Genomic DNA, 20,169 nt, shown 5'->3' with positions numbered 1-20,169 from the left:
GCAGGTACTGCTGGAAATAGTTAAGAGCAGTGGAGAGGTCGAAGCTACAGGCCCCACCTATCAGGCAAAGCAAGCTTAGACTTGATCCTAAAGGTAACCAGAAAAATAGGAGGTGTGGAGAAGTGACACAACATACTCCTAAAGATAAAGCGTTGATCATTCTGTAGGACTGTAGTAGGTCAATGCTAAGGGCAATGCAAAAGCCTGCCAGGGCATCAAAGGAGACAGGCAAGAAGATATGACACAGGAAAATATATGTCCAAGAATTGGGCTTTCAGAATAGGACTCCAAATCATATTGAGTATAATTCCTCCAAAATCCTCCAGTCTGGTTTGGTTTACAGAGACTATAATTTGCTCTGAAGTCATCTATAGGGAATAGATTATCAACACCACTTGAAAAGAATCAGTGACAACAATAATGCTTTAGGAATACATAGGATGCAAGGTACTTCACTTTTCTCCTTTCCTCAACAGGTTTATTGCCTTTTAAGAAAATTTTTGTAAAATATAAATACAAAGGCAGAGAATTTACTTACAAAGTTAAAACACAGATTTCAAACATAAACACACAATTCAGAAAATTTTAGTTTTATGTACATTTCCAAGCAACCTCAACATATTATGTTAGTTTTCAATATTTTACAGGGTACAGAAAAAAATAGCTCAAAGTCTTCTTTAAATAAGAGCATAAAATGTTTAAACATATAAACAATCCGGTTTGATGCGTGAAAACTAATTTCACAGCTTTTAAATTAGGATATAAAAGTTTCATACAATTAGTTGTTGTGTGTGGATATGGTTTGAATTTATATTACACACTACTGGATTACATCCAATAGCATTTACCTGGCCCGAGCAGGTACTCTGTAAACAAAACATAAAGTTACAACATCACCAAGTGCCTTCACCAAATTCTCACTCCCCCAAACCAACCACATGGTTCTGGCCACACTTTACACAGTTAATGGCCTCTGTCATCAGAGCTTTGTATGAAATTAAGTCAAAGTGTAGAGCTCCTTTTCCTCATTTTTTTCTCCTTAAAAAAGAAAAGAAATAAATGTTCCAAGTAAAAACAAACATATCCCAAAGCATGTGTGCATCGAAATGTAAAGAAACATTATAACAACTTCATAAAAACTGACTTAAAAGTTTAAAAAGAAAAAAACATGTTTCTAAGTCCTTCTGACTGGAGTAATTTCTCTTATATAAAGAAGAGATATTTTCATATGTAATAGTGTCCTTTCTTTACAGAAATAGTCGTATTATGACACATATGCACAAGGATTAACACTATAACACACTGTACACGGCGGGTCTGGCGTGCTCACCAGTAGTCGTCCGAGACTGCGTCGTTGGGGTGGAGCCACTCTACAGAGGAGCCCAGCAGAGTCTGAAGCTCACTCGTGAATTCCACCAGATCTAACAGCTCCTTGCTTTCAGGGTTGAAGGCTTCCAGGTCTTTGGAGCAAGAGAACAAAAGACTTGCTGAAACCTGCCGATAAAACTCCGCCTCTGCAATGGTGACAATTTCCACATTTGGAAAATTGCAGCGGAATATACGGGAGGACATTTTTAATTTCTTAAGCACATCTGAAAGTAGTAGCCAGTTTCGTGGCCTAAAATATAGAAAGGAAAATGGTTTGAGTTTCTAGCAAAATGAGAAGTGCTCCCATCGACTACCACATCCTGACTAGACCAGTCCCTAGGTCAGGTAACAAGGGCCAATTACTTTCGCTTTGTCCCTCCTTCCCTATTTCTCACCATACACACCTACTCTCTGACCACCCTTTCCTTCTAAGGTGAGGGAGAGTATCTACCTCTAGCTGTAGAAACTCTGGACTCATCTGGCTTTATTAAGAGAACATCCAGGGAGGACCATCTGAATGAGCCTCACTGCTTCCCTTGCTGATGGTAAAGTCCTGCTCATTCTGCTCTGGCCACAACTTGGGTTGCACCTCTCCAAGTGCCCTGCTACAGTCACTGGGGCAAACAAGTCTGTATCTCAACCTCTCGGATCTCTCCCCTCTTCAGACACTAACAGAGCATTATAAACACAGAAGGCTGTCTCTCCTTTCCTTTCAGGCATCTCCACCCCCATCCCTCCATTCTTTCAGGAGTAACAACTGTGAAAGAAGGCAGGTTTTATATACCTTGCATATGCCCTACTACACTTTATGATTTCCACTACTGTTTGTAATGGCATACATGTTTATAGCTTCAGAGCTTGAGGAGCACGTTACTCATTCAGCACCTTTGTTAACACATGGCAGAGTGCAGTCTCTTGACAAGTACACCCAAAGTGACTGGTCACTGGGGTACAGTAGCCTGACCATATGGGCAAGACTTGATCTAAGCAAATCTGATGACACACCAAGATCCCAAGTGTCATGTGTAATGACTGTCCTAATCTTAAATGAGAAGGAGATATATCAGTATAGTCTAGTACACCTCAAACACCTGGAAGGCCCCTACATTGGCCTGTTGGGGAGACTCCTAGGGAGGACCCCTACCCAAAGTATTTAGGTACTGAAGATGGTGACCTTTCTGTGAAATTCTGGTCACAGACTTCAATTCCCTTTGGGCTCTGGAGAGTGATGTAAGCCTTGGTGTTCTGATGCCCCACCCCTCCACTCTGCTGGGTATAATTAAGCTGATGCATACCCTTTCTGGAAAAGATCTCCTGCATTATGTGAGGCTCGCGGACACTTAAGGAATTCACTCACTCACCCACCCTCATCTACTTAAGGGGGATCTCTAACTCGTGCCACTCCAAGAGCAGCTCAGCTAGTTTCTGACCACATGGTAGCCATGCTCACCCCTGAGCGACAGATACTTGGATGTTGTAGCACGGTAAAAGGGGGCTTTCTGAAAATTCAAATTCAAACACATCACTATAGGAATCGTCATCATCATCCTGGTCTTCCGGTCCTGGGGGGTTTGCTAAAACATCAAAGCCACTTTCATCATCGGGTTCTAATGGAGGGCAAATAAGAGAAAAAGGGATCGGTAAGCTATAGAAAGATTTCAGCTGCTGTCAAGAAAAAGGGGGACTCTAAATATCAAGATTCTTCCCAACTGAGTGCTGCTTCCAGAGTCCACCACCTGCCTCCCCTCACCCACACCAGAGAGAAATGTACTCAAATCTATTCATTTCCCACTGAGCTAAAGAGAACAACACTGCTCACCACACACAGAGCTGCCATAGAACTCCCAAGAGCCACCGGAGTCATCATCACTGCGACCTTGTAGGTCATTTAAATAATCTGGAGAAAGGAAAAAAAAAAGATAAAACCTACTGGTGAGAACAAAATGATGGCAGAGTTAGGGGGCATTTTTCCTATAAAATTCATGACAGGCTGGCATGTCACTTCCCATCTTCTCCTTTCTGCACATCATCAATACAATTCGCCAAAACCCTGTTCTCTGCCTTACCTAACTGACTGAAACCTACATACCTGCTCACTTGCCTTCCTGAAAGACAGAATACCCTCTCACCAAAATGAAAGCTAGACTGGCAAGCTAAGAAGGCAAGTCTTCATACGCAAAAATAAAGTAGCATTGTGCTTACGTATCTCTTTCCCAGTAAGTGCAACTTAAAGTAAACGAGGATGGGTCACGAGTGAGTTAGTGGCATTCTTTGGCAGTGTCTGATAAGGAGTATAACTGCAGGTACCTGACCCTCAGGAAAACCTTGTGCTTCTGCTTTAGGGATCTTGTAATGCCTGGGGCTTAAATGATGGGTTATCCGATGATGGAATACCACAGACCTACCCAAATAGTTTCATGTATGGGAGGTCTGACTCATTTCACCCAGACTTGAGATGTAAACCTATGAGACATACTTAAGTTAAAAATGCATTTGTAGAAAATGCAAATAACTTTAGTAAATCTTTTAAAACATTAGGGTGAATAAATGACTTAGCTTCACTAGCATAAAGTTACACCACACAAAAGGCCAAAGACCCGGCTACTCTCCTTCAAAGCTTCAAAATTCCAGCCTTTTTGATTTCTGCCTAGTCCAATCCAAATCGAAAGCACCTAGTTACCATCTAATTTTTGAATAAGACCATTTTTTGAACTTTATCGTACCTGTTAAAAACTTTTCCATAAGTTCACTGTGGGTCATCTTCATGATGGTTCTACCTGAGTACGTAGCCAAAGTGGGGTCAGCACCATAGGAAAGGAGCAAGCGGACAATTTCCAAGTGATCGTTCTCAACAGCATCATGCAGTGGCCTAGGGAGAGACGCGCAGTGGGGTTAAGCTCACGCACACGATGCTTGCTTTCCGAGTCGTCTCCTGTAATGCCAACAGGCCAATCTGGGTACATGTGTACCTCGTGTACTGAGCCTCTTAGGTGCAATATTTCATCCAGGAGGTATGCACTATCACCACCACCACACAGATAGGGAAACTTAGATATAGTGACTAGCTCAAGGTCAAACGACAACTTATTGTGCTACTTTGATACCTAACCCTTTAAAGCTGAGGGAACAGCAGTGAGAATAAAGAGGGTCCAATGGGGTGTGTTCTCAGGAGGGCACAGAGGCCCCCCACCTGTGTCCACAGGGGGCAGGGAATGCTATTTAGAAAGTGTGAAAGACCAAATACATTTCTGTTTGGCTAGTTTTATCACTGTCAGGAAAACCCCGTACCCTGCCTCCTGGCAGCATCCCACTCACACAACCAGGAAGATGCTCGGGCTGCCTCAGACCTGGGTCTCTGACCAATAAACCAGGGTCAAGGACAGGGTGAGGGCCATGGCTGGGGATGTGGGTGGTGACAGCAGGTCTTCTGCCTGTACTCCTGGGATTTTCAACTCACATATATTTTAAACATAGTGATTTCACAGATGGTGATTAAGAGTCCAGGATCTTAATTATTCATTATAATTATTCCCACTTACTCAAGCAAGCAGATATTTTCAGAGGCTTTGGTCCATAGGAGCATTACAGGACTGGCCAAGATTGGGAGCTTTATATCTACATTTGCCAGAAAGGTCTGCTGGATTCAATTATAGAGGACTCAGCCACCAATGTGCTTACATGTCACTCTCGGTCTTTCCTCCTGGGGTTTCCCACATACCCTGAGAACCACTGCCGGTGCCCCAGCAGGGCCAGGCTGAGAGCAAGACACACCACTGACCTGGTTCCATCCTGGGCACTGCAGTTGACATCAGCGCCATATTCAAGGAGGTGTCGCACGATGTTGAGCCATCCTCTAGCACAAGCTTCATGTAGGGCACAGTAACCTGCGTTGTCTCGATGGTTCACGTCACAAATCTTGTTCTCCAGGCAGTACAAGACCACTTCCTGCGGGGAGGGGGAGGAATGCCATCAGATCACTGCATAATGACCTTATAAGGGGGAGCTCTCTCTAGTTCTCAAAGACATACGTTCCTAGGCCTAAGAACCCCGCTCAGGCAGGCTGTGGATATCTTGATGAGGGGCAAATGCATTTACAAAGGGCTTGATGACAGAGACAGTGTCCCTTAAGGTTCTTGTTGCTCCAGCTGTCTGGCTCTAGGTGAGTTATGCTTTAACTTCTCCAAAGCCTCCATCTCCTCTGCTGGGGGAGAATAACAGCACCTACATAGGCTGTTGAGAAGATGCAATTAGAGACTCACAAAAGCCCTTAGCCCAGTGCCTTGCATCATGAGCACAGAGGGATCCAACTGCTAGTATTTCAAACGATGCATTAATAAGTACGAAGAGCATTCTACTCAATCGGTCCATTCAATAGGTAATAGTGGATGACAACACAAGTTTAGATAAAAGCAAGAACAACCGATGCATAACAAGAAATTAAATGAGCTGGAGAACATTTCTCAACTTAAGTGAGGGAAGGATGTCCAGTTTAGGCTGGTCCTCACGCCCTTTGTGAAGACCAGGGGTCAGAGCTGGGGTGGCCATGCTTCTGTTGTAGAAGTAGAGCTCAAGAGAAAGCTCTTTCAATGTACCATGTATATCATCAAGAAATCACATAAATATTTCAAATAACCCCACCCTCGTTTTGCTTCACTCTCCACCCCACTTGGGGCTGAATCAATATAATATTTTCATATTTACTTAAGTTAATGACAGGAATCTGATACACCACATACTACAACCTACACATTTCCAGAACGAAGTAAGATAAGCCTACCCTTCCCCCTTTGCAGAACGTGTTTTGTGTCAACAGTTTGCATGAGAATCAGTGTTATTTATCTTACTTCTTTGGCGTGTTAAAATATTGCTATGAACCACTCCCAGTAAGTAGAGCAGTAATTTATTCAATGTTTTATTACCTTGATTAAGAAAGTTTTCAAACACATAGAACTGTATCTGCCACCAGAAAACAGGTTACCCTGTTTTCCTATAAGCCGTGCCCAGCAAAGGGCTGTCAGGGTCTAAGAACTGGAGGGAGGCAGAGCGTGTGGGTGGCCCAGCACATGGGCCACTTAGTAAGGGGGAGCTGGACGGGTCACATTGGGCCTCCCTTCCTGACAACTCTTAAATAACTCATCTATTAAACCTGAAATAAACAGCATTGTAGCCACCCATAAACGTGAGGTGAGTTCTGAAAAACCTTTTATGCCCTTTATAGGACACCTCAGTCAAAGGTGATCACTCAATTGGGTGCTAACTAGAATGTTCCATATGTTCCCCCTGCAAATCTAAGGGTACACACGGGTAAACCTGGCCATCCGTGCCCTGTTGCTTCAGGTCATTGCAGTAGCTCCCTTCCAAAATAAGGGGAGGAAGAGAGAAGGCATGCCCACAGAGCGTTTCTTCCTTCAGGTCCTAACCTGCCAGAAAGCCCACAATCCTCAGAGCTCCCAGGCCACCTGCCCTAAGCACTGGTATCCAGGATACCGCATGAAGCTGCTGCTCTTTTTGCAGGCCCTCACTAGCCAGACTCGAGTGGATGGCTGTAAGCTAATGAGTTGTGTGCCCCAGCCAGGGAGAGGCCCCATCACGTGACTCTGGGATCAGCTCTAAGCACCACCGACTGCTGTGCACAGATCAATTTACCCGGATCCCGGCGGCCTGCCTGGTGTCCTATCAACCCAGGGTTTGTTTGCTCTGACAATTACGGCCTTCACCTGGAAACCTTCGTAGCTAGTAGGGCTGATTTGAGGGAACCTAGAAATGAAAGATGTCGAAGCTGAAGGGTAAGTCAACTCTCTTTGCCTCAAGGACGGCAGGCAAGGCAGTAGTGATCTGACAAGCAGATCAGGCTTTCTGCCATGGCTACCATGGTACTTCTCACTTCGCCAAATGTGTAGGTCTTATGTTATCCCACAGTGACCTATGAGATATTAGGAAAAGAAAGTAGTACCATTCTTATTCAACACTTGGGGAAGTTGATGCCCAGAGAGGTTAAATCCCAAGCTCAATGAACATGAAGTACGAGGCCTATAACTCAGGTCTTTTGGTACCTGGTCTGCTGGGAAGATTCCAAAGAGCCAATGAAGGGCCCAGGCTAAGGAGCTGCAGTCCAGCCGTGACCAGCATCCCTCGGGTCCTGTCTGTTGGGATAAAGCAGGCTAATGACACTCTCCTAGCGAGGAGGGTGATGGCCTCTTAAGTGGGTGGCAACTGCTGTCACCAACAGAGAGAAGAGGCCAGAAAAGTCTGTCTACCCAATACATTTCTTGGTTTATTTTCTATGCTAGAAATGGGAGTGTTTGAAGGGCAGCCCGCCTATTCCCAAACAAAATCAAACTGTTTTTGTTGGACAATTCTCTGTTAAGCGGCTATAAGCTGAATGCCATTAACTGCAAAATGTAACCATAAAGGCCATAAACCCGACATTGTTAATTAATTAAATGCCTCATTAACTTTTTTAAAAACATGATTTATTCAATTCATAGAAAATTTAACCATCACCACTAAACGTGCAAGCATGTGGTTCCACACTGGCATTTGAACCTAAGAAACAGAAGCCTCTTTACCGAGAGGGAAAGGTTTGCATGTATCTAAGCCTTTCATTTCAGGTGGTCTAATATAGATCTTAAGAGAGAGCGTGTTTCTAAACCTCAAGAACCAGATTACCACAAAACAAAGCTCAGACAGCCTTTTTCATTGCATATGTTATCTTTAGCTAAGCAGAAAACAACAATGGTAAAGACTAACTTCAGGAAAACCCTCCCAAAATTGTGCATTCAAACTGCATTTTACCTGGGTTAAGCAAATTATCCGTCCACTTTAAAAGGTTTAAACCGCCATATCTTAATGGCCTACCAACATTTTAAATTTTCTTAAAGAAATCCCAGAAAGTTGGATTCAAAGTTGAAAGCTTTCATCTAGTAATTAAAACATTCAGCATCAAAACTGATGGCCTATGAAATTTACATCATTTGAAGGGGAGAAAAAGTTGTTCTTACAAAAACATTCCCAAGGCTTCTTGGAGGACCTGCAAGAGTCTCCAAGAATCTCCTGAAGTTTCTGGTCCCAAAGGGGTGAGACTGGTGGAAGTATGCCAAAATGAAAGACCAGGCCAGGAACCTTGCCCTCTACAGCCAGCGGAGCACGCTGCCCTCCTGCCTCTGTCATCTCTGGCATTTGTTGGAAGCACAAGTCTATTTTCTCATCCGTGATCAGGAATGAGTAGCCCTGCTTGGCATGCTGCATCTATCCTGTCCTGCTAGGTGCTGCTGCTCTCAGTTTGTGGGAAACCAACTGGCTGCTCCTTGGATTTAATCCGCAAGTAACTGAGCTAATTATCAAATCCTTCCAGAGAGTTCTCCCCGCCATAAACCAGAGACGTCAAAAAGAGATATGTTGGTACGAAAAAACAAAAACAATGACACATACAACCTAAAATGCCCCGCTAGTGCTACAAAGGACCATCCCACAGGTGTGAGCAAACTTCCAAGTTCCTTTCCACAGTCATGCCTCAGGGGTGGGGTCTGGGTCAATGAGAGACCAAAGCTGGGTGGTCCCACCAGGAAGGGCTCAAGGCTTAAAGGACAGCAGCAGGGTCAAATTGTGCGAGCCAGGGTTCTGGCCAAATCCTGGGAGCTCACAGCCGAGCGAGAGCCAGCATGGATCCTGCCACCTCGGTGCTCCACCACGCCTCCACGCTCAGCTTGCCCAGCCACATTTTATTTTCACCATTCAACTCCCAGAGGGCTGATGCCAGCATAAAAAAATGCCTTTGCCCTGTGGGCTATTACATCACAATTTCAACTGACAACAGTGTGGTGGGGGAGATGCACAGGGGCAGAGGGAGAAATCTATCTCAAGGAGGTTTGGAGCTATATAAAAAGGGCAATTGCAACGTGAGCCAATCCTGGAGAGAAGGGGGTTCGGGGGGTTGGGGGGATAACTGGGCTTTGGAGCCAGGCTGCTGGATTGTTATCTTTCCAAGTCATTGAACCCCCCTGGGACTCAGTTTCCTCATCTGAAAGCAGGAATAATACCAGTTACTACCACACAAAGACAATGAAAGGGTAAAATGAGTTACTCCAGATCATGAGCTTAGAATGAGTACACGGCAGAGTGCTCAGCCAATAAACTGTCACTGTCATTCACCATGCTGGGAGGGGGAACCAGCAAGGGGGCAGCCAGCAAGTTTGGGGAAAAGCCTGAGTCTGTGTCCCTCCTCCGACCTTCAGCCTCAGGGCCACCCTGCCCTTTATCGGAAAGAGACCACTCAGGTCTGCCCCACCCCCCACCTCAGTGCACACCTGCACCCGCCCCGCACAGGGCCACCCCTCCACCCGCAACAGAACCGGCAACGTCAGATAGAGCTCATAACTTCTCTCCCCCTTGCTAATCAGAATCCAAAAGGGTTCATTAAAATTCCCCCAGTCGCCAAGCCCTGGGTTATATCAGATTTTATATCAGACATAAGTGAACGAGACTGGAGGATGCCGAAGCAGCCTACCTGCCTGAACACGAAGTGAACATCAGAGAGGCCTTTCTTTTCACACCACGATTGAACAAGCCACCAAAGAGACAGCAGCGAAGAGTGTGGCTAACACAAACACCCTGCTGGAACACCGGCCCAGCCCCCTGATGTGGAGGGGGCTGGGCCCTGCTCTCCAAGTCCCTCCCCTAACCCCCCCACTTTGTGCCTCGCCCCCCAACCTGGCATAGCCACAGGGACACTCACATGGACACTCCAGGAGCACCCACAGGGACACTCACCTCATAGCCAAGCCTGGCTGCCCGCTGCAGGAGGGTCTCGCCAGCGTTTTTATTGACAATAAGTCTCCGTGCTTCCGGCGGCATCGGGCGAGACTGGGTGGTCTCTTGAGGGGAACTTGAGCGTGGCAGCTGCGTGGACTGGGAAGCTGGTAGCAGTTGTTGCAAGCGGTCGAAGGGCTTTGGCTCCTGCTTGGCTGGTGACAGATCATAGTCCGAACTGGGCTCAGGCCGCTTTCTGAATCTCCGGACAGTCACCTATCACAAAACCAGGTAGTGCGCATAGTTCAGGCTGTGTCTTTCCAATACCACTGCTTCCCCTCCTCCCTGCGTGACCAGCCTGCATGCAGGAAGGCACTTTTCCCCTTGTCTTTCTTTGTGGGGCTGGGGGAAGGGCTGTCAAGGAGAGTTGGGGAAAGAGGTTTCATTCTTACTAGTTTGAAACTTTGCTGCCACCCAGAAGACATGCCCTTCTAGCACAGGGGGGTGATATGTGGTGTGGCGGAAGAGTCCAAAAAAAGGAAAGCTTTGTCCCCAAGAAGCAGAGAAGTGGGGAGGGGGCATGTGCTTGCACAGGCCTGCGGGGAGCAGGGGTCAGGAGGTACCTTGCCGTCAGCATTTTCCACGTAGTAGTCCCCCGTCAGTGACAGCCCCCGCCTGGGCTCCTGAGGTATCAAATGCTTGGTTTTGCACAGTCTCTTCCCGGATGGCTTCTCGCTGTTGTCGGTGTATTTCTGTGGCAGGGAGGCCGCCTGGCAATCCTCTTCTTCATCTGTGCACAGCACATCTGTCTTCTGGCTTTCTTTAATTTTTTGCTGTTTGGCAGGCGGCCTCGAGGCTGGTGTGCAGCTTGGCTGAGTTTGCTTTTTGCCGCCTGCATTGGTGGATGAAAGACTCTTCATGGGCGGAGAGCCGGAGAACACAGGCAAGCCTAAATACGGAGGGGGTGGCGGGCGGGCAAGAGGGAGGGGGAGAAGAAGCAGGCGTTACACAGTTGTAGCCGGTGCAGAAAGAAAAGCCCATTGTTAACACTGATCACTGGAGCGGCTTCAGTTTTTAAAGATATACCAATTATGTTTTCAAAGCATTAATATTTTAATTATCCCACATTCAAATGGCAAATAGGTTAACCCACAAATCGCCAAGTGGCAAGTTTCTTCAAAAGGCCCAGACAAGAGGACAGAAGCCTGCTCTTCCTGCTCTCCCACCCCCACCCACTGGGCCTCAGCATAAGGGCCTTCCCAAGGATGGCCAGCCTGGGTGCTCAAGACTCAGTGATTGGAGATAGCCCAAGGCTCGAATGAGGGTGCTGGCAGGGGCCCAGGGCCACCCAGGCTTTCCTTCCTGCTCAGCCGCAGGCAAGGACATCATGAGAGAACCCCCTGCCTGCCACATCCTAGTCAGAGGCAGCGTGGCCTAAGGTCCCCTCAAAGGCCCTTTCCTACAGCGAGTAGATGACCCACCCTCCAGGAGGGGGGCAGGCAGTCAAGGGGTGGCCTCCATGTACCTTGTTCATTATCACTGGATTTGAGCGACTCTTCTGACCAGCTTCTGTTGCCTTTGGCCTCTGCCCTTTTCCTGCCAGGTTTCTCTTCGGTGATGTTATTCCCCTGGGTAGTAACCTCAGGCTGAACCGCCTGGGTCACTTCCTTTCTGCTTTGCCGGCCAGGTTTGCTCTCTGCTGCCGACACCTGCTGCTCCCACCGTTCTCTAAGGTGCAGCAAGTGGCGTTGTTTTTTAGGATGGAGCCCTGTTAATTCAATGCACACCTTCAGGTTGGTCAGCTCACTATAATGTGGGTCTTCTAAGTGGTTAGAGGAATTGTTTGTCATTTCCCTCTCAGGCCAGTCATCTAATGGAGAAATAACTACAAATTAATCAAAAAGCCCCCTGGGGGGAACAAACTGTCTTACGCATCACTAATGGGGTGGGGTGAGGGGGAGGGATACGGTCACTGTCTCTGCTTGAGCACGTCTTGGGAGGGGGCCTATTTGTCTTTGGCCATCCCTGGGCTTGAGCGCCTGCATCTGGCTTTGTGGGGAGGGGAGGTGTGAGCGCCTTCCCCAGGGCTCCAGGGTGGGGATCTCATGGAGGCGGTGTGGGAATGGAAACGCCCCACTGCTGCGCCCCACAGCTTCCCCTCACCGACTCTGTCTACGGGGCAGCGCGCCGCACATCCACACCTCCTGTCCATCCACCGAGGCCACATGCACAAGCCCCCCGCGAGCAGGCAGCTGAAGCCAACCGAGCTCACCTTTGGAGACTCGTCTTCGCTTGGCTTTCAGCAGAGGGTCCTCTGGCTGCTCCTCCGCAGTGGTCTCAGTGTGGCTGCTGTCACCTGAGACTTTGCGTTTCCTTTCCAGCCGGAGGGTGGGGCTGTGTGGCATGTCCGCAGCCACCTGGTCTGTGGGTGGCTCGCTCACAGCCTGCCTCTCCACAAAGTACTTCTCCACTGGAAGATCTTTGTCCTCTGGGGCTTCAAAGGGATCATGGTGTTTGTTTCCGGCACTATAGTCATCGCCTAGGAGGAAGGGAGACAAGAATACTTAAGTGAGGGTCCAAAGGCCACCACGAGAAGGCAGGATTCAGGGAGCAGGTGGGACCACCATGCCCAAGGTAATCTGCTATTGATAGACCCTTCTTTGGAGACTGGGGTCCTCACACATTGTTAGCACAAAACCCTCAAACTAGAACTTTCCAAAATAAGGGCACACTGAAGACAACGGGCAAGTAAAGCAAAAAGTAAAGCATAGACCATACTCGTAACTTTCTCCTACCTTTTTACAGTTAGGGGTATGAGGGAACCAAGAAAGGAAATGAGGTATCAACATTATCCTTTTTTAAAGCACTGTAGTCCTCTCTTTCAGCAGCAAGATCCAACCAAGGCTGGGCTGACCTAAATTTGCTGAGGTCATTATTTTGAAATAAACGGAAGAGACCAAACATCCCCAAAAATCTCATCTACAGAAGGGATAACACCAATATTCACCTAGGCCAACAGGAGACATGATGAAGAAAGAGGGACGGGAGACAGAACTCTCAAAAGCAAGCCTAGATCCTTGACGGGAAGAAGTGACTATCTCTCCTGGAGGGCCTCTGGGCCTACACTCCAGGCCACGTCTACTGCCTGCAAGATGGGCAGAGGGAAGCAGGGAATCCAGGCAGACCCAGGGTGCTGGGAAGAGAGGCCTGGTATGGCCAAAGGCAAGGTTTCCAAAGTTCAGAGTCAACTTCAAAGAACTCAATCTGATGGCTGCACACATGTGGAGGGAAAACCTTATCACTTAAATCAAAGGTCTGCTTCCATTTCCTGTCCAAGATAGGGGGAACCCCACGGGGACACTGGTCACCTCGGCTGGCATTCTTCCTCTTCACGCCTGCCTTCACATGCAAGCATCTACAGACAAGACGCCATCCCCTTCATTGGCAGGTGTCTTTTCTACACCAGGCCCACGCTTGCAAAACTGCTCATTCCAGCACCCCAGGCTCAGCCTAGCATCACGGTGGGGCTTTTCCTTGAATCATCTCAGCCCAACATCACTTCCTACTTTTGCTCTAATCCCATGAAATAGCTCATTTACTGCTTTGCTGGTCACAACTTCTCTAATACACAATAAAATATACACAGTAACTACTAAATGACCACTGTAAGGTTAAGGTGTTTGCCCTTGGCCCACTAAAATGACCCTGCACATCATCAGGGGTATGAGTCCAGGATCTTGGTAACACTGAGCTGAGTGGCACAAGTCAGCTTCTAGATGAAGTGGTATACATCTCATGTGACCCCAGCCCTCCTCTCCCCAGCCCACTTCAAATGTCACTCCCACTCATGACCAGCCCCACTCATACCCTCATCAGCTTCTCTTGGTGGCATTCCCAGTGGTTAGTGGCAGTCAGCTGTGGGGGTGAGCTTCACTCTGGCTTTGGCGAGCCTGCGCTTTCAATGGTGGAAGGACCTATTCACCCCCTCTTCAAGGATGCCCCAAGGAGGGACAGACAGGCTGCATCTATTCTCACAAAGGAATGGCAGAGTCTCCCCAGCCATTCCTCCCTGTCCTCACTCACCATATGGACTGGAATGGCTGGGTCTTGGCACCCAAGCCCCTTCCAGGGAATACCACCCCAGGTCTCTGTAGGTACACCTGGCACTGAGTGGACACCCAAAAGCACGGCCAGGGTGAGTCTTCTGTTGCAGCAGCAGCAGGAGAAAACACACAGGCTGCCAAAACCTCCGGTCTATGCTAGACCATGCCAACAATATGGCCACCACACTTGGCTTGGCCTGGAGATGCTAAGAGGGCGGGCTGCAGGTTGTCACTTGAGCTGCTCTGTGACCCTCTTAACCGCTCTGGCAGTAACAGCGCCACTTTACAGCTTGGCCCCCCTCAGTTGTAAAGTGGGAATATTACTACAAGCTGCCTCCCGGGGTGGGCTTCATAAACACAGGCTTAGCACGGCAAAGGGAAAGGCTGGAGAAATTACTTACAAAAGGATGCTAAGGCCCCTAGACCAGCTTGAATTTTAGCCCCGATATTTATGAAATTTTAAGATGTGAACTTCCCTAGGTATACCATTTGATTCCCTGGTCCAGTCACCCCTCCCCCTTCCCAAAAACCCTGTGGGAGAGGGGGATCCAGTGTAAAAACGTAAAAATGGTTTAAGAAGCACTGTGTGTAATCTTAAAAGTGTACTTTTAAACTTTTAAAGTGTACTCCCTCTTCCCTTTAGGTATAGTAGGTGCTTTGAAAGTAGAGGTTGACTGGGTGATGTCACAATGCCTTCCTGGGTCACAACCAGGCAACAGCTTAGCCAGCGTGGGGCCCCACCCATAATGAACTGCCTTGCCACCTTTCTCACATCAGATGGGCCCCCCCATCCCCAGATTAAGCATCTCTCAACCCGTGTTTCAGATTCAACTTCCACATTTTACACTTGAACTCCCAGTCTCATAGCCACCTGTATTTGTAACAGTCTCAACCCTGTCTAAGGCATCTTTCTCAAGGAGAAGGTTTTCCACTGAAGTGCTCACCCTTACTGTAAACTTCCTAACAGTGAAATCAGTTTACATCTCACCCACCCAACCTTTTGCCCAAACTGCTGGCATCTTTTCTCCACAGAAAACCTCCTGGAAGACGTGATCATTTATTTTGCCGGCTGGTTTCAGCGGGCAGTGACTGACCTCAACTCCCTGTTCCTTGTTGAACAAGAGCACCCCTACGAGACACTGTGGGGGGGGCTCACCATCTGTCTCCCCTGGGGCTTCCCACAGGGGAAAAGCTGCCCAGCTGAGGGGGGACCTTCCCTTCACACACCACACCTCCTGCTCCCCCATTCCCAGGGAGGCTGGCGGGGGAGAACAAGGAGTGTATGGCACACAAGCTTGCTCTCTGCCATTACCCATTCAACCAGCGCTGACACTCCTGTGCCTGAGAGGCTGTGGCTCACCTTATGGATAGCCCCCATCCACTGAATAGTCCTGAACTAGTATCAGGAACTCTCCATTGCTACGTTCAGGCTCGGCGAAGTCACAGCTGCCCACACGTGGTGTAGCCGATTTCTTCTCCACACTCAAGAGCATCTTTTCCCAAACTAGGCCCATCCTCCTTCCTCCAACCCCAGAGCTTCTCAAGGCAAAGATTACAATTCCCCTCACTGAAGGTCCCCCAAACCTCATGCTAGGTTGACCTTCTGTGGCCAGTAACAATCCCAAAGAACACCCACCTTGACCGCCCAAGAAACATATAGCCGACAGCTATGGAGGAGAGGCTCCATGCCACCTTCCTGTATACTGTGACTTGGACCTCCTTGACTGGGGCTATTCTAACTGCTACCGACAAAAGTTACCCTTGAGGGTGAAGGAGATGGGTGGATAGACAGAGATAGGTAAGGGTGCTAACCATTAGGCTCCACCATTGCTGTTACTTTCGGCCCTTCTAAAATGGGGAAGCCATGTACCCTTGGTCACGCGATCTAGGCAGATGTGAACGTGGCTGAGTTGTTTGAGGTTTAACACTTGCTCCCTGCAGCAGGGTCATATGACACAAAACACATACATCCCATAATTTATCATGGTTGTGTCATAGCAGCACCTCATAGAAGCATCACCATAGCAACATTTACAAGTCACCATGGCAACAAAGCAACTTCACCACTGTGGCCGCCATGCCCAGTGAGCTCTAGACAAGATAGGAGAGGACTGTAACTTTTGAGGGTGGCCCATGACGCCCATTCCCTCTGTAGGTAACTGCATCGCCTCCAGCAAAGGCATCAGTAGCTATCTCTCTGCTCCAAACTCAAAGTCGTTTACAAAAGTGGCTGGCAAGGGAGACAGAGACCCATGTTCAAGAAGAAAGGGTTAATATGTACATCCAATACCTATCAACAAAAATCAATCAATCAATCAATCAATCAATAAAAGTAATGCCTCCTTGATCTATCCTGTCTTCAAAATACCACTGATGGTTTCTATTAATAAACTTTCGAGTTTGAGGAGCCTCCCAATTCATCTGCTCAACTTCTCAAGTGAAAATTTAACTCAGCCACCCATACTATCATAAAGAGTGAATGAAAATCTTGACCATGGTCAAGATTAATTCAAGTTAATTCATTTTTCTTAAATGAACCCCTCTCAATGAGACACACACACACTTGGGGGGGCTGAGGCTATGCAAGAGGCACCTGCCATCTCAGAAGTTATTGGCGCTGCAGGAGCGGAGGGCTGCCTCAGAAGGGGGAAGGCTTCCAGGAGGTGTCCTCTACCCTCTTTGTGACCCCTGCCTGCCCCAAATCCCCACCCTAGCTCCCATATGCTCACAGCTTGGCTCCTGGCCACAGTGACACCCATGCAGAGCAGGGCCTAAGCCCACATGACAGACTGATGGCCAAGAGGGCCCAGTTAATTTGCAGCTGAATGGATTTAGCACCTGCTGTCCCCTGGACGAGATGGCAGGGGGGCAGTAGCAAGGACAAGTATTCCTCTGGGCTATTCCTCTTCATCAACCAGAAACCATTGGTGACCCATCTCTTTCTTTGCCCCAGTCTTTAAAAATGAGCCCTCACCTTCCCCAACCCTTCTTCTGTTCTCTCTGCCGTGACTCATCACACATAAGCATGTGGCTTGCTGGGCCCCGTCCTGGGTGCTCCAGGAACAGAGCCTGTTAGTCTGAAGCTTGGAGGGGCTTAGGGGAGGGGGAAGGGAGGCCTTTCTGAATCATCTGGGGCTCAGGGCCTGCTCTCATCCTGTCTCTAGGTTCAGCAGGAAAGACGGGGAAGGACATGAACTTGTCTGGGAAGCAGGAAGGGATGAGGCTACTTAGACATGAAGTGGAGGGCAGTAGCCATTCTGGGTCTGTCCATGTTACTCAAAAACCAGAGCAAAGACAAGACGACTTGAAGTTGGCTAAGCTCCTGTTCCTTCCTCCAGCCCTGCTCACCATCCACTCAGAACAAAGAGGGACTCTCATATGCAGCAACTCCCCTCTTCTAGAAGCACTTTCCCCTCAACTCACCCTTGCCTGCTTCTCCTAGGTACCTCTGAGAAACCTTCCCAAGAGCTAGTGTTACGAGGCAACTCAGAAGGGAGGAGTGGGGGCTCCATGACTGTAGCAATCAGTGTGACTGCAGCAATCAGTGAGGAAGAAGGCTTTCTTTCTTGCTTTATCCAAAAATGACAGGGACCCTCCATTGCCCCCATAGCCACCCTCTGAGATAGAGTAAGGAAGCTTCAGGTACATCAAGAATACCACCATTTACTAGCAATGGAAACTATCTTGTTTACCACTAACTTACAATAAGCCAGTCCTGGTTTAACTTACCCAGGAGCCTGGCTGGTGGCCTTAGTCTGACCCCCAAGGATGAGCTGAGAGTAGTGGTAGGGCAATGTGCTCTGGTCAGCAAGAAGCACACTTTTCCTGGCCACAAATTCTCCCCCAAACTCCATCAGGCGCCAATGAACTGTATCAGGAACACCAAACCTACGACAGCCAATGGCACAGAGCTCTCAAATGCACCCAATATCTCTAAGTGTCCTGTCTTAGAAGGATTTGCACCTACTCTTTCCTCTGGTTCGCTCAGACACCTTTGCTGATGAGGTTTCTGAGGTCCAGAGCAGGCCTCAAGCATGTACATTTAAGAAATGAAGAGAAACATCTTTTCTACTTGCTGCCATCACATCTTATCCCCAGGGAAGTCTCATGGGCAAATCCAAAAGTCAACCCCAGTGGGGGGCCAGCTGTTGGGACTGAAGAGTGTCCTGAGAAAGGCACTAGCTTTCTCTCCACCGTTCCCCTCTAAAACATAAGCCACCATCTGTCTGGTGGGAAGAGCCCCCCTCACGTATGCCAAGCTTTCTTGGATTCTGTTGCCAAGTCCCAACAATGGCAAACAAACCAGACACAGCAAACGATTATGCTCATCTATATGGTGCCTTCACCATCTTTCCTCCCACTTCAAAAGAACCTGTGCCTCCGGAAGGAGAATAAGTACTCTCCATTCCATTTCAGACTGTCACTCTGGGGATGGGGAGGAAATGTCTACAAAGTATCATCCCACTGCTACAAAACAGAACCCAACCCTACCACACAACTTCCCTACTGCCATTCCTCTGCTACACTATATTGGACTGTTACTAGCTATGGGACCAATGTTTCTTTGGAAAAGAAGGTGTGTCCCAGGAAATTATCTTTCACAGATGGCTCATTCCTGGCTGCCACGATGTTCAAAAGGACGATCAATCCTTCACTCCATGGATGGCGAAAGCAGCCCATTTCTCCGAGAAGACATCAACTGGACCTCAGGCCATCCTAAATGAATGGCTTTCTCTCACGTCCCTGGGCTCTGGGAGCAGGACTGCCCCATTCTCACCAACACGGTACCATTGGCAAGCCACTCGGGTTTACTTACATCTCTCACTTTCGTTCTGGTCAGCAATGGCCTCCTCCAGGGCGACTGACTTTGGCTTTTTGTCCTGATTTCCTTTCAACCTTTCCCAGTCGGTTGGACTGAATTTGCACACCTCGGAGTCTTTGGTTGTTGGGTGGCCACCTTCTCTTTCTTTCATCTCCAACTCTGAGAAGCGCATCATTGCACGCTAGAAAGAGAACGGAGATGGAAAAAAAACAACACCTTACCATAAAAGCTACTTCGTCTGCCTTACCTTAAAGGAAAGTATTTTCAAAGAAAAGTTTGCCCAAAACCAACCACAATTTATGAGATGCAACTCAGATATTTTAAAGTTTAACAGATTAAATTTAAGAGTATCTATATGTAAGTAGTCACACATTCTTTATTCATAAAAGTCATATGTATAAGATATATATGCGGTGTGTATGTATATCCATACATACACTATTGCATAGAGACAGACATTCTCTTTTGAAGGTAAATAAAACAAAACAAAAACACAACGCAAAGGAAACAAAACAAAAACACAACAGAAAAGAAACAAAATGCACAATGAATAAAGACGACCATGGCCCACAAACTTCCCTTTGTATATTTGGAAATGAAATTTAACTCAAAAGGTTTATGTAAGATTCTAGTAATAAAAATTTGAAGAACTGACCTCACAGTAAGCAGCGGGTAGACATAAAATACTGTCCTCTTGTAATCCTTCCATCTATGTAATTAAAATGGGCACTCAATGGATCATTTAGATAACTTCATCCATTTTTATAAGCATAAACCAATTTTTTTCTTAACATTGCAAAACAATTTGGCTTTATTCATCTTTTAATTAAAAGTAAAATATCTTAAGGAAATTCCTATACAACATCTATCATAATTCACTAGCAAGTTATATACATACTCTATCCCTTTAAGCAAGCTTTTTTCTCTTTTTTTTGGTTTGGTTTTTTTTTTTTTTTTTTTGGTGAAAAAAATTGTATGAAACCCACAGACATGCGGCTGCTACACATCTCCACCAAGTATCAAGTAAGGCATTCTAAGCAGCACTTTTAGGTATATTTATCTTACAGGCAGAGAAATCAAAGCATTTGATAGGCAAACGTCATGCAGTCTTTAGACATCCTTCATAAT

General features: G+C 47.3%; 1 protein-coding gene across 4 annotated transcripts in view; it reads right to left on the bottom strand.

The window, feature by feature from the left end:
• Positions 1-451: 451 nt before the first annotated feature.
• BCOR (BCL6 corepressor) overlaps positions 452-20,169 on the bottom strand; it is a 45,018-nt gene continuing 25,300 nt past the window's right edge. For 2 of the 4 annotated variants that reach the window (XM_012642104.1, XM_012642105.1), the window contains exons 5-14: positions 19,036-19,222; positions 12,389-12,655; positions 11,642-11,986; positions 10,740-11,065; positions 10,138-10,392; positions 5,147-5,313; positions 4,092-4,237; positions 3,188-3,265; positions 2,819-2,975; positions 457-1,618 (exon numbers count right to left, since the gene is read on the bottom strand). In XM_012642104.1, the coding sequence (XP_012497558.1) occupies positions 1,327-1,618; positions 2,819-2,975; positions 3,188-3,265; positions 4,092-4,237; positions 5,147-5,313; positions 10,138-10,392; positions 10,740-11,065; positions 11,642-11,986; positions 12,389-12,655; positions 19,036-19,222 (2,220 nt within the window). In that variant the 3' untranslated portion in view covers positions 457-1,326. Of the gene's footprint in view, positions 1,619-2,818; positions 2,976-3,187; positions 3,266-4,091; positions 4,238-5,146; positions 5,314-10,137; positions 10,393-10,739; positions 11,066-11,641; positions 11,987-12,388; positions 12,656-19,035; positions 19,223-19,696; positions 19,751-20,169 lie in introns of all 4 variants that reach the window. The other 2 variants (XM_012642107.1, XM_012642106.1) reach the window with 2 other exon arrangements.

Source organism: Propithecus coquereli, unplaced genomic scaffold, assembly GCF_000956105.1.
Source record: "Propithecus coquereli isolate 6110/MARCELLA unplaced genomic scaffold, Pcoq_1.0 Scaffold173, whole genome shotgun sequence".
NCBI lineage: Eukaryota > Metazoa > Chordata > Mammalia > Primates > Indriidae > Propithecus > Propithecus coquereli.
Note: the sequence above shows the minus strand (reverse complement) of the source record. Positions and strands in the feature narration are given on the sequence as shown.